General features: G+C 37.4%; 1 protein-coding gene across 9 annotated transcripts in view; it reads right to left on the bottom strand.

The window, feature by feature from the left end:
• The window catches only part of CNOT4 (CCR4-NOT transcription complex subunit 4), a 73,288-nt gene that overhangs the window by 24,073 nt on the left and 31,745 nt on the right, over positions 1-17,470 (bottom strand). For 6 of the 9 annotated variants that reach the window (XM_082751415.1, XM_082751416.1, XM_082751420.1 and 3 more), the window contains exons 2-7: positions 16,768-17,011; positions 9,145-9,342; positions 6,439-6,525; positions 5,826-5,927; positions 4,446-4,571; positions 1,321-1,454 (exon numbers count right to left, since the gene is read on the bottom strand). In XM_082751415.1, coding sequence (XP_082607541.1) covers positions 1,321-1,454; positions 4,446-4,571; positions 5,826-5,927; positions 6,439-6,525; positions 9,145-9,342; positions 16,768-16,941 — 821 coding nt within the window. In that variant the 5' untranslated portion in view covers positions 16,942-17,011. The remainder of the gene's footprint in view (positions 1-1,320; positions 1,455-4,445; positions 4,572-5,825; positions 5,928-6,438; positions 6,526-9,144; positions 9,343-16,767; positions 17,012-17,470) is intronic. The other 3 variants (XM_082751417.1, XM_082751419.1, XM_082751423.1) reach the window with 1 other exon arrangement.

Raw genomic sequence — 17,470 nt, 5'->3', positions numbered from 1 at the left:
GTTAGATCACAGTTGTGAAAAATCAGTTATGCAGCACTGAAGAAACTTCCTTACTACTGGGTATTTGTAATTAAACGTTTACTATTTAGAACCCAGCTACTGCTCTGTTCTAAAGTGAAACAAATCTTGCACCACAAACGATAGAATGACCACAGAGTTGTCAGAGCCTCTGACAAACTGCCAGACCTAATATCACATCAACGAATCAGGAAAAACAAGAACCTAACTGGGTAGGAAGTTGTGAAGGAGAATGAAACATTCACCAGCTCACAAGCTACATTTTGTACTGATGAGACAGGACTCATAGAAACATTTCAAAAATCCTAGTGGTAAGAAGAAATGCACGCTACAACCCACAAGATGGTGCCCAGCCGTCAGCAAAGAACAGATTGCATTGTAATGATGGTGCTGAGGTGATAAGAGAAATCAGCTCCAGACTGACTACTTCTTGCCTTTAGAGGAACATGCCATTTTTTCCACAAGTGCTAAAACATTAGACTGGCCTTAGTGCTAAACCACAGACTGGCCAAGCTCCAATTCATAATTAATAATGAGACTACTATAGAAAAAATGAAGGAATTTACTAACAGTTTTTATGTATCTTAAATACAAGATCCGAGTAGGTAACTTACATGAGGACTGATAACCTTAGGCTTTCATTCATGTTTGTATGATTGTACTCATATGGGCAGAAATCTTTTCATAACTTACTGAAAAGAAACTACTTCAACAGAATATTATTATAACAAACAATAGTGCTATCCACAATTAAAACAGTGAAAATAAATTATTGAAGTTTACTAGGTGAAGGCAAGGAGTCTTTTATTCACATCTTGTGAATTCTTAGTCAAAGAAAGCGATCATTTCCATCTCAGTTTCCAAGGTCTTTACACCAAATACAAGAACTGCACTCCAAGTCATGATATGAAGGCACAATAAGAAACATGCATCAAGGCAATAAGGTGTCTTATACTCAGTTGTGAGTAGACTTCATTCATCTCCATCCCAAAAAGTTAGTGTCTGTTCTTTAAGAATCATTACCATATGTACTTGTGCAAATATTAAATCAAAGTTCTTCTTTAAGAACACAAGTGATCCAAAATTCACATAGCAGATATTTTTTTAAACCAAGTAAGACTCAGTATTAGAGCAAAGCAGTGTGAATACCTCTAACTTCACAGGAATAAACAATATTCGAGTTTTTCCCATAACACACACCAAAAAGAGTGGGCAACTTAACAGAAGTAATAGGAACAAGCATGTTTTCTGTGGAATAATTGGAAAGAAAGCATTGCCAGGTAGTCCAGCATCAGTACTTACGCATCGTACCTCTGCAGTGCTGTCACTTTGTTCTTGTTCTTGTCAACTGTACCCGTAGATAACTGAAGAAAGTTGGGGTTTAATTTGTATAATTCTTGCAGTAGTTTCTGTTCATATTCTTGGTGCTTACCCGCCTACAAGGAAAGAGAGACTCACAATAAGTGGACACTAGTTTTAATACGTTTGTAAATAATCCCGAATTTTAGTAATTGATCTGTACCAGCTTAAGAGGTCAACTCCTGACAAACTCCTAACACATTAATGCAGAAGCAAAGACCAGAATCTCCAACCTGTCTCATCTAAATTCCCAACTTCACCTTTAGAGACTTCCTGGAGTTGTACCAGTTCTTTTCAGTTTGTCACAACACTGAACTCTGTTAACAACTGTGGAACCTAGAAGTTTATCCATTGACATTTTTTAATAGAGAATCAAAATATCCATGACACCGGACAGACAATATCCATTTAATGAGAAGGAATGTACATGTAAATTCACTGAATCTCCAGCTTCCTTGGCTTTTCATTACTTCAAGCTCAGCTGGATCATGCACTAAAAATGCGACGCACTTTTCAATGATTGCCAAGAAAGCAATATGAAATGAAATAAAAATTAAGTAGTCTAACAAGGAACAAGAAAGGAACATTCACCTAAGTAGCAAAGATCACGTGCAAAAACAAATTGCTGACCAAGGTATGTAAGCCTATCACCTTTAACTGGCAGCTGCACCAGAGGACTGACAGACTGTCAATATAACTGACTTCTACAAAAAGGGGTGTACAGGAGATCCTGTGAACAGGCTGCTGAGTTCAACCTCCATCCCTCGTCAGATGACAAATTCCACCTTAAAAAAAAGTAATGAAGAAAGATACAAGTACATGGATGACCAGTCTGTTGACAATGAGTCAACATGACTATAGATTAGTCATCTATAAAGGGTAATCCTACTTCACTGATACGGAGTTTCATGATGGTGTCAATAAGCACCAATACAGAGAAACCATGAGATTTTCAAATAATCCTTTAAGATTTCACTCCAAAAGGTTATTTACAAATTTGCCCTGGGATAAAGAAACAGTTCTTACACAGTTCAAAGAAAGAAAGACGAAAGGTAAGACTGATAACTGGATGCAGAAGCAAGCAATGAGAACTGATGACTGGCATCAGTTTTATGTAATGTCATCAGTCAGGATGACAAAGGAGTGAACAGCAAATTCTTTGCTGATGATACCAATCTCTTTTGGGCGGTAAACTACCATGCTGATAACGAACTCCAAAGGAAACCCACAGCCCCCAGCAAACATGCAAAAAGCTAGCAAAGAAGCTTCACCACAGAAACAGGTCAGGTAACACACCTAGGGAAAGTTAACCTTTTAACATCTGTACTATATAAAGTTAACCTATACTGACACCCTATTGACCTCTGAACTGGCTGTTAGAACTGAGGAAAGAGATACTCAAGTCATTGCCAACATATCTCTGAAACCACTAGCTTGTTACGCACTGACAACCAAACCCTAAAATGTGCTGAGCATTATTAGGGAGGGCACTTAAAGGGATTATCATTGATGACTACTATATTAAGCTTTGCTGCCCCTGCATCATGAATATGATGTGTCTGGTCTCTGCGTCCTAAGAAGGGCACAGAGGTACAGAGAAGGACAACAGAAGTTATCACAGAAAGGGAGAAACTGATTTACAGAAGTTTAAACCACCAGAAAATCTGCAATTTGGGTAGAAGGCTGAGAAAGGTAAAAATCAAGTTCTACAACACCATAAAAGCAATAACTAACATAACGGTTATGCTTTTAGCAAGAACTGCAATGCTACAGCTAGGGGACACTTGACAAAACTAAATAGTAATCAGTTTAACACAAGCAAAAGGAAGTGCTTTAGACAATGGTGAAATTCTGGGACTTGCTGCCACAAAAGGCTGTAGACTTGATGTCTACATCAAGTAGAGATCCAGTAGGTTCAAAATCGTTTAACTAAATTAATGACTGACAACCCTAAGAAACTAGAAAGCCTATACATTTCTGAGGGTATGCTCCTGTCTATTGACATGTAAGTGGTGGCAGATATACAGGGAAGTAGTAGGAAGTAGTAGTAGGGTAGAATACAGAAGTAGCCTGGTTTGCAGGGTCTCCTTGATTTATTTTATTTATTTAACTTAAACTCATCATCAGAAACAATATATAAACTACAGGGACTACTCATCTAAACCAGCACGGTATTTTCTTTAATTTCAGAAAAATAACGGAAATTCTCACAAGTAACTTCTACTTTGTGAAAAAAATGCTTAGACAGACATTCTTCTTTCCCTGCCTCAAATCAGACCAGCACATGAAATAAAATCTGCTCGTACAACATTCGTGCTAGCACTGATGGTGTGGACCACCTCCCTCCATGGTGAGACCACACGCAAAAACTGCCTGCCTTGCATCCGTGTTACATCCTTAAGGTTGAGTTTAAAAGCCTTATCATACCTTGTGTAGAGGGACAAATTCTAAAGACTTCATAATGCACCACTATAGAGGAATTAAGGCATTTACTTGCTTCCCTACTCCAGATAATTATTTTGCTGTTAAAACTGCCATACAAAAACTTCATCATTATTTATGGGCTATTATAGTTACCTTCAATATTATATTTTCAAATGTTTTCTATACCCTTCACAAGCTAAAAGATGTATCAGAATTCAGATAGCACGGTTGAGTCACAATACGATACTTAAGCCATGATAACTGACCACATACACAAAACCTACCAGAAAGCCTTGACCTCTTTTACAGAGATCTAAAATAACATTACCTCATACTGGTATGAAGAAAAGGCAAGTAGTTAACTCAAGCTTACATGAATTCTTGATTAAGAGTTTGTGTTTTTGTCTTAGCAACATTTAGACCGTTTCAAGGCAATGCAGGACTAAAAATTTAGCTAACTGCTCGCTTTCAATACCTAACTGGTGAAGTTCTAACTAGTGAAGTACCTAAGCACCTTTTCTAACTCAAAAATCAATTGTGCAATAACATTCTGCAAAAGACTGCATTATATAAATAAAGGACTAAATTATACACAAGAAAATACATATATGCCTTATTTCATGTGTTTCACAATCATTATTTACCTGCATTTCTTCTTTTGTGAAACTGGCTGCTTCATCTCCCAGCTCATGTAGATACATACAGTCTGGTTTTGGACACTGCATATTTTTTAGAAAATAACTGCAGTATTTTGTTGTACCTAATGATGCCTGAAGAAAAAGAAAAGATTCGTTAGCTAAATTAAGTACCAGATGGTAAGGCTGTCATTTACAATAGAAGGAGAAAAAACTGTTATATTTACAAAAAAATATTCCATCAAGATTTGGAGTTCTATCATAATGCATTTTTGATAAAGATGGACTAAAGTTTATCTGTAAGAAATCCATATGCTTAAGCATTAGATAATTAGAACGTACTTCTATTTTCACCTAATCTAAACAAACACCAAAATAAGAGCCTCAGTAAATATTTGGCTCCTTATGATTATGAATGCAAATAACGAATAAAGTAGTTATAAGTCTGTATTACATTCAACTGGTTAATATTCTGTAACAGGGTCAGGAAATGAATATTAACCAATTTTCTGTTGCCCCTATGTTTATATAGACACCAAGAAAAAAAAGAAATATTTCTTACAGAGCTTTTGAGAGGCTTTTAAAAAAAAATACTTAAAATCGTATGACATCACAGCACGAATTTTAAGATGGCTGAGCACAGACCATCACATCCCATTGATTTTACATGCATTATAGAGCAAATGAAGTACAAGTCTGTTAGGAGAAAAACAAACAAGTCTAATCAATGAAGTGAAGCATATTTAAAAACAAAACAAAAAACTAAAAAGCGAGTGAAGTCAGACAAGTGTAGATTTCATGACACAGTAAGCTTTAGGCTTATATAGTAAACCTAGGCTTGACTTTTGGGATATTCTTTCCTCCCAAGACACCCCACCCCCTTTTGAATGGAAACAGAATGCTTGAGATAAAGGCAGGTTTACTACTACAAGAACATTTTGGAAAAAGGACATTAACTTGATAGAAATTTTGAGGATGAGAAAGGAAAAGCTCAAACACTATCACAAAGACTACTGCAGAGGTACGCTCCTCTCTAATATTACTTCATGTATTTGGACTACAGAAATGCTCTGTAGAAGAAAATAAACAGGTTTTCAGACAATCTTTTTAAGTTTTACCAAAAAAAGCCACAGTGACAAAGGAGAAGTGGTACATCTGTCTCAAACTTCTGCTCTGAATCTACCTGCCAACCCTCAAGCATCACATGTTGGAAGCTCACTAAACTTCCATGCTGTGATTAATGGTAAGAAAATAGATACAAGAATCAGTAGCCCACTAAACTGGCTATTTTTATTCAGGAACATAAGCTCATCTATACAAATAAAATTTTACAGTATGCACTGATATCAGTATCCTAGCACATATATAAAAATGTAAAAGCATTACCACCTTGAGTGTTCTGCCGTCTACCACCACATTATTGACGCACTGTATGGCTCTGAGAGCATCTTCTGACCGGATGTAGGTTACATATGCACTGGCACTTGGACCCTAGAAAGAAAACATGCCATTTTTTTTTTTTCCAGACAGACCTGAGCATTAAAGTTGCTTTTATAGTAGCTCACTTCAGAAATTGGTATATTCAAGGCCAGATGTTTTTGAAAGTAGACAAAAACAACTCATGAGAATTTAGATTTGATGCATGAAGAATAAGGAAAAGAACAAATGCATCAAAATACTGCTTAAGGTTCTGAAAATAATTACTGGTGTTTTGTCCATGAAATGCAGAATAGTGAAAAAATGCCATGTTTCTGCTGCTTTGAAGATTCTCATCCTGTCTACCGATTTTTCATCTTTCTACTTGCTCTGCATCTTCCAAGTGAACTTTGAAACTGTTTGGACAATGCCTCAGCTAGTACAATAATTTTGGTTTTGCAATATTATATATTTTCTTTGTAGTACTTTAACCTACTGCTTAAACAAGAATAGTTCCGTGGATTCACAGGACAAACATGTATTTTCTCTGTAGGAATCGAAGTCACAAGAGCTTCTACAGCCTTACCTGTGAGCCTGCATATGATGTGCTGTTATTAATGACAACTTTATGTATTTTACCAAACTTCCCAAAATATTCTGGTCGTTTCAAAACCTACAAAAAGAAAAAAAGAAAGTTAGAGAGGTATATTGGAAAGTTAACTGCAATTTGTATGGGATTGTACTTATTTGTGTCTGTAATTAATAAAACCCACATCTTTCCTACAAATAAGACAAACAGATATAGATTTCTTTTCCAGTGAGAAATGCAGTTACTTGCAAGACAAAGTGCTTTGCCACTGCACTCAAGAATTTAAATGAAGGATATTCAACCTGGTGTTTTATTTTTATTTTTGGTATCCAAATTACCCAAACCCAGCTCTGGCAATATATATCCCATTCATCATGAAATAGGAAAAATTCAGAACCACATGAATTGCGATTTTAAAATAGCCACCTTAAAACTTGCATTCAGATGTATTAATTGCCAGAAAAAGAAAAAAAGATGAATTCTGACTCACTTGTTCCACACCAAGAGAAGCAGAGTAAAATTAACTAACTTGAGAGAGTCTACATCTTTCAAAAAAAACTTAAGGCTATGTATAGGAAAACACTATGACACTTCACATGGGGCAAGAAAAGATGTTGCAGAAACAACATTGCACTGAAACATGACTGAATATTACACACCAGAAGGAAAAAATCCTGCCCTGCCTTTTGCTGCATCAGTTAAGTAATAACTATTTGGGGATTCTATGCAAAGCAGAAACATCTTTAGCATACTAAGTAACTTTGTTGAATAATGGTTACCTGTGTGCCAATGGAATTGGCAATATCTGAGAGACTGCTACCAAAAGCCTTTTTTTTTCTTTCCCTGTGATGGGAAGAAGTGACTACTCAGACTGAGCCTACATAAGCTGAGAGGAAGAAAGGACCATTTGTTTCCCCAACTACATCTTCAGATTTATCTTATAATACAGTTAAACTATACTGATCCAAGAACTTCACCTAACCACCTTGTCTCCCTTCTTCAGGAAGCATCAACATCTTCAAGATCAAGCAGTATTAATCACACTGAAGCCCTGAAGTAGTACAGAGCACATCGTACATTCAACTAGAAACTCTCACTGGTCTCTTCTGACTGTTCTTCAGCTGATTTACATTGCTCCTGAAAGGCCACCTTTGGGCACCATTCCAGAGGAGACTGGTAGTCCTAAGGGGAAGGATTTCTTCAAGTGTTTTACAGATGGCACACCTGATAATGTATGGCAGCATGGCTGTCACATTTTCACAAGAGCATGTCAACAGAAGTGGATCCACCTGTACACTCCATTACGATCCACAGATCTATTTTCAGAAACATTAAATAGCCGCCAGTCTCCCCTTCCAAATCTTTATTTGTACACAAGTTTTTTGCCTGTTATATTCAACTAAGGTTGAATATATTGAAGCCTTTTTTTTTTTTTTTTTTTTTTTTTTAAATTTCTCTCATCTCTCTCTTTCAGGCTAGGTTTCTGTGAAATCAAGGTATCTGGGTATTATATGCAGTGTTCAGTAAACACCCATTATTCTTTGGTATATCTGTGAAAATACTGACCACCACAAAACCTAATACAACCCTCCCACTTATTAAGTGAAAAAGCCAGTGTGAAACGATTTGAGGTTAAAAAAATAGTTGTGTATATTATTTCCTTTTATAAAGCCACTCTCTGGTCAAATCAACTTAATACATTTTTAGTAACAAATTGCAAGCAACTGTCAGTGCTGGCCTGGCTTTGTGTTATTGCAGTTAACTTGCTGCTATAACCTAAAACACTACAATTTTGACAAGAATGTATCCGTTTAACTGATTTTCTCTTTGCTTCCTATCCTACTTCCCTCCACTAAAAACAGTGTTTTACATTTGTTCTTTTCCAGCCTACCAGAATGTGGCCCAGTCTCAGCAAATCCTCAGAAACAGTCACTTATATCTGAGGTTTCTCCAGACAGTTTAGTCCAATCAGGTGAATTTAACTTGGCACAGTACTTTTGAAGACATCTATTTATCTTGTGGTACATTCCTTCCACATTCTAATTCAAGGTACTCTTACTCATTAGCACTAATTCCATTAGCCATCTGCAGCTGATGGATGATGGAAGTGAATAAAGCATTATTAAAAATGCTGGTTTTTAAGCCAGTTTAAAACAGTTTCCCCAAATGAAAAGCTTCTTTGTAATGATAGAGTAGTAAGCCAACTCTTTCCTGGGTCCTTCTGTTACTAATTTTTTCTTCAAGTGACATTACTCTTGTGCTCCTTCCTAGGTATACTTCAGCTGTTGACTTTTTTCTTCTGTCCTTACAGATTTGTGCTACAAATATTTGTTCTTTATGGTCTGAATTGGCTCCCATTTTAGAATAGGCAGTGCTGCGCTGACACAGCTGTGTTGTGCCAGCAGATCTAGCATAGGAAAGCGAGTAACTAGAAGTGTTAAACTCCTTTTAAGCTCAACATCAAGCTCTTTAATGAATACATAGAACAATTTCCTTAAAAATAAAGCATCCATACTCTCAAAAACAACTATTTTGGAGTAGGAAGCTCAGTAGTTTTCTTAAGAAAAGCATCAGTATCACAGAACCTTTTGAAAGCTGCTTCATTTAGTACCCACTACAGACAGACAAGGGTAGGCACAAGGATGTTCCAGTGGTTTCCTGACAGTAAGTTAAGAGCAAGATCTGCAAGTGTCAAGTGCTCACCTCTGGATCTGCTAGGCGCTGAGATAACCCTACCACGAAGACAAGGTTCTTCTGTACAACCCGTACACTGGCCAAATGTTTGCGATTCTCTGATATCTTCTGTTTCCTCTCATTTTGTTTCTGTTTCTTTTCGTTTTTTATCCTTTGCAGCTCTTCCTGGGAGAGTGGTTTGTACACTGCTGGATCTTCTGGGTATGGCTAGATATAACAAATATAATTAAGAACAATACATATAACAAACATTTGAAAATCATTAATCCAGACATTTTAACACATGAATATCTCTCTCCTGTTATACCGTTCTAATTGTTATGGCCAGCCATATCGTAAAAGTAGCACACTGAGACCTTTAGAGAATAGGGAACATCTTGCAAATTTCCATAGAATACTCCAATTTATGGGTATAATACTGACGTAAGCAAGAACTGCATTCTAACTGAGCTGCCTATTCAGTCTAGTAACACTAGAAGCAGCTGCAACATGACAGCCAAAACATCCTGTTAAGATTTCACTAACATGGCATAGTAAGTAGGGTGACATAGAGTGCCCTGTATATTTGCATTATATTTGTCTGATACTGATTTGAATATTTAAATGTATTAACAAACATGAAGACTAGGAGATAAGAAATCTAAACAAAATTGTAACTTCAGTGACTGAGATTTACAGTAACACCATTACATGCCTCAGTCTTTACACAGTTAACTTCTCCTAGCAATGAGACAGGTTTCAGCACAGCTAACTGCATACTGATTTAATAGTGTTCTTGCCACGCTTGTGTGTCAGTTTGAAACTTGAGGTTGTCTTCCCTGCACAAAGGTACATTTTAACCTCTAAATTATCTATAGATAACTCTAAAGATACATCTACAGATAACTCCTGAAACAGACTACTATAGATTTTGATCTCAAAAGTAACTAACAGGAAGAAAAATGTCTGTGGCACAGGAACACTGCTTTATTTGTGCAGGTTATGTGCCTAGTGGTATAAAGGCACTATTTTAGCCCCATCTTGCAGACAACAGTGAAATGTTTTCTGTCCCACATTGCTTCTCAAAGTACTTCCATATTCCTTACCCATCTCATGTTTTTTAGACTGAAAAGTTAAATTTCATATTTCATGTACACAGCAATGCTAAGCACAGAAGAAGGTATATAAAAAACAAGAATTTTTCCTAAGCATTGAAGATGAATTAAAAACAAGAATACAGGATATATGCGCTAAGGTAAAGACTTGAGGTAATGAACTTAAGCTCACCAATATGTTACACCAAGTTCATTGAAACCTTTTTGTTATGGTAGTACAGGCAATGTTCAACAAAAACGTACTTAAATTTTCCCTGACTGTCCTCTGTCTCTGTTAACAGGAGAATAACAAAACGTCATACTAAACAACCCGAGAAAGCCTACAGCAGATGAAAATAAGGGTTAGTTTAAAAGCATGTATTCCCCATACTTGTGTGATGCTACTGAATGAGCCACTGACTAGTTCTAAGACCCGATGGTCTGAGTGTATCTCCAAACAAAACAAAACATTTTACAGTTTAAGTTCAGCCCAGCATCATTACGCTATACTTGCGACATCTTCTGAAAATAGTGGTCAACTTCATCAGACTGTATCAAGGTTATGCACTAAGTTCCTTGGAACCTGCTTTTAGTATCACAAAGCAATTTAAACTTGTAAGATACCTAGTGTTAGCCAAAGGTACACACTTAAGACCTTGGCATGAAAACACACTAAGGACTCACGTTGCCCTTTCAGAACAAGTTAGGACTATACTGTTCCTCAGAAAGCTGTCATGCACAAGTAACACTCAATACTTCATACAGATTTCACTTAATGAACATTTAACAATAATTTGAAGAACAAGGATCCACGTTAGTAAGGTCATTTGAGATGAGCTATAGCTGATGATTATCTTGAGCTTCAACACATGTATACAAGAAGGTCTTCAGAGACACATAATTAATTCCACATTGCTTGACAAAGAGAGCTAATTCAGTTATGATGGTCAAGCTGAGCTCAGGTAAAAATGGGAAGAAAATAAATGCACTAGTACAGGGTAGATTTGGCTCCAAAACTAAAATAGCATGCCCTACACCAAGCAATGTGGTATGATCCCCACAAACCAGCCTTTCACTGACTGAACTTCTTCTCCAGATTTCATCCTATGCAAGGCAAGGCATTCAAGTGTGTTGCTCTCTGGTACTATGAAAGAAATGAAAAATTCATGGTCTTCAGGAGGTTCAGTGAGGCCCCTAAAGACCCGAGAAAACTACAACAAGCAGTGCCAAAGTTGATCAGCTTCTTTCTTGCCAAGAATAGCTACATTAAAAGTGTATTATCAAATGAGAAACATGTTCCTTCCACTAGCAAACTGCTGTACAGAGAAGTCCTGAACACAAGTCTGCAATCATACTGGATAGCTCAAGCATAAACCTGAGCAGAATATTTACTTGTCCACAGTAAAAAACACTGCTCCCTATTTGTACAGAAGAGCAGGAGAACTACCAGGAGGCACTAAACAGCAGTAACTTCAAGAATCAGGGAACAAAGATGTCTTCTCAGCAGGTAGTACAAGACCACCTGATTGAGGATTTTCATCATTTCTTTGCTACCATGGATAACACTAATCGCTTGAGCAACACAATCAGAAGTTCTCACTAGGTACTGTAGTGCTGTATTATACACAAAATGTTACATATGTATGCTTATCGCTCCTATGCCATATTTAATGGTTCTATGGAATATGGATAGTTGGGCATCATGACTTTCACGACTTGTAAATGAATCTATGCACCTCTGAGTCCCAAAACTGAATCAGAAACCCAGTTAAGATGTGATAGAAGATACTCCTATCTATACTTAATGTGTAGCATGATGAGAGATTAAGGGATACTGTACATTTAAGGAGGGAAGCAAATATGCATAGAATGATCTTCTCAAATGCTGTCAGTGCTAAGAAAATTTGAGTCTTAAAACTCTCATTCAAAATAAGGACAGGAAAAATCCTGTGTCAAATAAGGACAAAGCCATTTTACAAATAGAATAGGTCAATAAATGACTTCATCCTCAGAGTGACTGCTTCCCACAAGTTCATGTACTCAGGTGACAGTTCAACTATGGACAGAATATAAGTATCAAAGGATAGCGGAAAATGACTGTGAAAACCAAGCAAGGTGGATTGGCTATCAATGCATCTCGAAGTATCATTTCACTTGCTGTTTACTCCGTCCAACCCTAGAAAACAAAGAGAAGACCACCGGTCTTGCAGCCGCAGAAGTGGACATGCTATTAGCCGTGACTTTTCTTTTTAAAAAAAAAAAAAAGACACCTTGGCCAAGCACGTATCTAATTCTGTTTTGTATGGTGGAAAACAGGGGGCTAGCTGTTCCCAGTGGCCAAGAGGCAAAGATGGTAGTTGCTTACTGTGACCATCTCCTTAGCTAGCAGAGGATTTGAGATCCAAGCAAAGTAGCTACATCAAATGTTATCAGTGTTTATGTATCTTCAGATACAAGACATTAAGAGATGTTGACATCACAGATCTGCTGTCTAAACTTAGCTGATACTCTCCACTTCAGTTATACAAATCCTCTTCAGCAAAACCCATGGAAGCCACCTGAACACGATCTGCCAACATGGAAAGTGACCAGACTTTGTTTACACTAACTGTGAGTTGCTGGTAGTCCTACAAGAAAAAGTTCAAATGTCTCTTCTGTAGTCTCATGCCTTTTATCAGAGATGGCCCTTGATGAATTCTTAGTCTTCCTGACTAAGCTTGTCTTGTAATTTAACTTTTGTTTTCTTTCAGACTTTTTCCCCACATTTTCCCAATTGTTGAGAGCTGAGCTGGGATTTAATCAAGCACTTTGCTTTTGTCATTCCCAGATGGGGTCACATTCCTTCCACACAATGGATGTACAAACATTTCCCAGTTGTTTCCTTGCTACCAAATAGGCTCTGAAATGAGAAATACAGAGAAAGTCAATAAGGTTTATGCATAATATACATTATACTTATTACAATAAGAATTAGCAGTTTCTAAAAACAAATTGTTGCACTAAACTATTTAGTTATGGGATTAAAAGCACAGAAGGAAACAACCGACATCTGAAGACTGCTCCTACAGACAGGAGTAGGAGAAAAACATGAACATGCTTAAAACATTTTAGTTTTTCGGTCATAAGTTCACTATTTTATCTTCAATACAATGTAGTAGGAAAAAGGCTTACTAAGTCAAGGAAATGGAGAAAATACAAAGCCATGCTACAAGAACAGCAGAATATCAAACTATACTATTTGGTGAAGGGCAGAGCATTTGAGATTGAAGTGAAGGAATTAAGCATTATTTTTTTGTTGTTAGTGTTTGGGTTTTTTTTGAAGCCATCCCATTTGGGAGATTTAAAAATGTTAACAACTGACATTAAGGTCTGAGTGCTATGCTCTATTAAAGCACTATGACTAAAATAATAGACATTATTCATACAAAAATAGTACCTATGCCACTGAATATATTAAAGAAAAAATCACCACAAAAAAATCCCTGGCTTTACAAGTGAAACCAGTGAGTCTGCTGACCTGTAAACCTGCTTTTGGCTGCAGAAATCTCTTTTGAGAACAGCATATTTTCATTTTAATTTGACTAGTTAGTGACTATTTCACTCACAGTTAAGAAACCAATTGACTGGAAAGAATAGGAACGCTTGCTTAGCATCTTACAATTGACTAGACCTACAATTCTGAATGGAATCGGTAACTTGAACAGGTCAGCTCTGTTTAAGGAACCACTTTTTGTCATTAATGAAATAAGCAAAACCAATATGTAAGCATTTCAAAAGCCACATAAAGCTTACAATGCCTTTAATATGTTTAGACTAACAAATACCAGTTTCCATCCAACATTCAAGTTTGCGTCGCTCTACTCCTTCACTCTCACAATGCGAAGCAAATGTGTGGCTACTACCATTACTAACAGGAGAAAATTTCAGGCATGCTAACCCAAGTGACTGCTGCCACATGAGCATAGTCTGCACATGCATATGTTAAGCTATGTATCAGTTCAAGTACATAGAAATAGTTTCTCCTTGGTAGAGAATAATGCAAGGTAACATCTTTTCAGTTAGAAGCAAGTTAGAGATGCTTAGGAAAATAACAGTACATATACAAGGCACAATCAAGGTCTATCAAATGTACAGCAGACAGCACTCAAGAGAATAGCTATTATTTTATGATGGACTCGTTTCAAAAGTCTTCCCCAAATCTTTCAGCCAAAATCCCCAGATAAGAAACTTCACTGCTCTTCTTCATACAGGAGCAAACCATCGGAGAACCTTAATTGCACTTACCACCCTTGGCACCAAGAGCAGTTTTCTATTAAGTAATTGTGCATGACATACTCATATGCTTTAATATGAGTCCTTGCTTTCATATACATATATTCACATTCCATTTTGCAGTAGGAATCCTGCATTAGCATATGCATTATAAACAAGATGTGCCTGTTGAGAGCATAGTACCTACTATAAACTTTCCTACAATAAACGTATTTGCCAGAATTTTACTGCTTTGCTATTTTCTGCACCTCAGCATATTAAGTGATCACAGCTGATGCACACCATAGTTGACATGAATTAGAATACTACTTAGATCTTTTCCCCAGAAACCTTACTACACACAGACAGGAAATATTTTAACATACTGCACTCAAAGTCACATACCTGGTTCAGAAGACACTCCACACTTCAAAAGGTGGTTTCTTCAGACTTCTTTGATGCTGCCATCAATGGGGTAGCTCAAAATGGTTTATTCCCAGGATCTCAGTGGGGTCTTGGTACCACAATATCTTTGTGCCACAAGGAGTGTACTCCTCAGCCTCCTCTACGTAGACCTTCTACAATCCAGTGAAATAGCAGCAGCTCTACTTAAGAACATCTTGCAATCCACAAATGAAAGTATCAAGAATATAATCCTCATCGACTGTGAAAGAAGAATCCTTGCTCTCCTGGAATAGTTGGTGGTGTGCTTCCTTCTGAAGGTAGTGCTCATTCCAGCTTTTCTCCCAGAACAGTTTTTCTGAGCAAATTGTATCCAACTCCGCAAAATATTTGCATATCCAAACACGTGCCAAATTATTCCACATCGTAGTTCAGCTGTGGCTGTATCCGTATGTCAGAGAATCCACAGATACCCAGAGGAAGTGAATACCATGCTGATTCTGTGATTTTTCCAATATATTCCACCAACTTCCAATAATAAATGATCAGAGATGACTGAAACAGTTGTTGGCAAAGAGCAGCATAATAAATCCAGGTACACGAAGGAACTTACACAAACAAGGAAATTCCAGAAATCTCATGTTTGTACCAGCAGAGTAGAAATTTGCTTGTACTATGAGAACTACTATAACAGCATGTGTCATCTACAGCAGGTATCGTTTGTGGAGACCAATTTGGCCGATGACAGGTAGATCTTCCTTGTAGATTATACAGCTCAAATACTGCAGCAAATTTGTGCTATTTGTTAACAAATGTATGTTGCTGTGGGATAGCCTTCAAGCTTGCAGTGGCATCCAGACACAGGTTAGTAGAGAGAGCTCTAGTGTAGCCAAAGCCCAAAAGAACAACAAGAAAATGACTGGAAGTGCTTATAGAAAGCTGTGGCAGTGAATGAAGATAGTGAACTCAAGTAAGATTACTCAGGGTCTGAGAAGGGAGCTGTAACATGAGACAGGAAGCCAAAGGCATAAACTGAGGATACGATCACAATTAAGTAACAGGAGAAAGAGCTGACATAAGTAGCTGCGATTAGACAAAGAGGAAGGCCAGGCAAGAAAGTTACAATCAAGGAATATTGTTAGAATTAAAGAGAAGATATCAAGAAAGAATTTTATATTAAACATCGATGATAAGGAAGTAATAAGGTTAAGTAAAACACTAAGGAGAAGGAAAATAATTCGACGGAAAAGTGGGCAACTTAGTGAAGTTGAAGTTTGTATTTGTGGTCAACCACAGTACCAGCCAGGTATCAAAAGATAGGGAGAAATTAAGTGTGACTCTCAACATACTACCTTTAAGCATTTGGCAACAAGACCAGAATACTAGACAAGTAGACTTAGCCTAGATTTTGAAAAACTTTAAAATTTAACACCATTAGATATATTTTCCAAAAACTTTTACACGTTTAGCGTCCAGAAAAATGGATTAAGAGCTCCAGTGCCACAAAACAAGCAGGTGATTTATAAGCTTGCCTCAGACAGCTCGGCTACTTTAGCTGAACCTTGGGCCCTCAGCAAACCCTCACTGTCCTTCCTGAAAAGACTCTGGCAATGCATGAGCACCCCAAATCACTGGACTTTTTACTTTTGGCAGTTCTCCCAGCATCAGCATGCCTTGGTTCTGATCCACAGCTTCCCCTATTAATCCAGTTCTGAATTTAATAAACCAAGACTAGCAGTTGCATAATGGCTTCGATACGTATGCAGACAATCTGAAAGATCCAACACCTCACCCTTGAGCTATGCCATTACTAGAGGAATGTTTCCCCGAAGGATGTCTTTGGTACCAACACAACGCAAGAGCCTTGTGACATGTGCAAGGCAAGCCGCTGTTCCAGGATATTTACCTTTCTGCAAGCAGGACAAAGTCCATTCTCATCAGTGCGGATACGATGCCAACAGAAACGGCAGATTTGGTAGCCACAGGTGCAAGGGAAGAAGTTGATGTCATCAATCTCCAGAGGCTCCATGCAAAGGGGGCATTCCACAGGGTCTTCCTTAGCATCAGGGCTGCGAGACATCTTTATATGTTCGCAGAGCAGCAAAAGTTTATAATAACTTAATAGATAAAGAAGGTCAGCACTTGAAAATCTGCAAGAAAAAAAAAACACAAGAAGCAATTAGTATTTTTGACAACCTTCATTTTGCACCTCTTAATATTTCTATTCTCCACCATTTGCCTCCTCCCCACACAAGTTATCTACAAAAACAAAAACTACCTGCTAATAACTTGAGTCTGTCTGCCCACTCACGAGCCACACAAGTAACACGAAAGATGCTATTGGTGACGTGCCTCCCTACCTGGGAGCACTTCTTTGACAACTTACTAGCCTGTATTTCAAGCTGTATGGTCACAAGGAAATACTTAGATTGTATGATGTATGCTTAAGTTCTGCCAGTTCCTTTTAGTGACTGCTTGCTTCAAGTCTTCTACAAATTCAACTCAGGACTTCACGTTCAAGACCAATTTATTCCTCCACTCAGGGATTTGGAACAACATTTAGGTCATCCATTCAGACTTTTCAGTGGGGTTACAGAATTATCGAACAG

The sequence above is a fragment of the Aythya marila genome (assembly GCF_965140915.1).
Source record: "Aythya marila genome assembly, chromosome: 1".
NCBI lineage: Eukaryota > Metazoa > Chordata > Aves > Anseriformes > Anatidae > Aythya > Aythya marila.
This window is presented reverse-complemented; position numbering and strand designations above follow the sequence as displayed.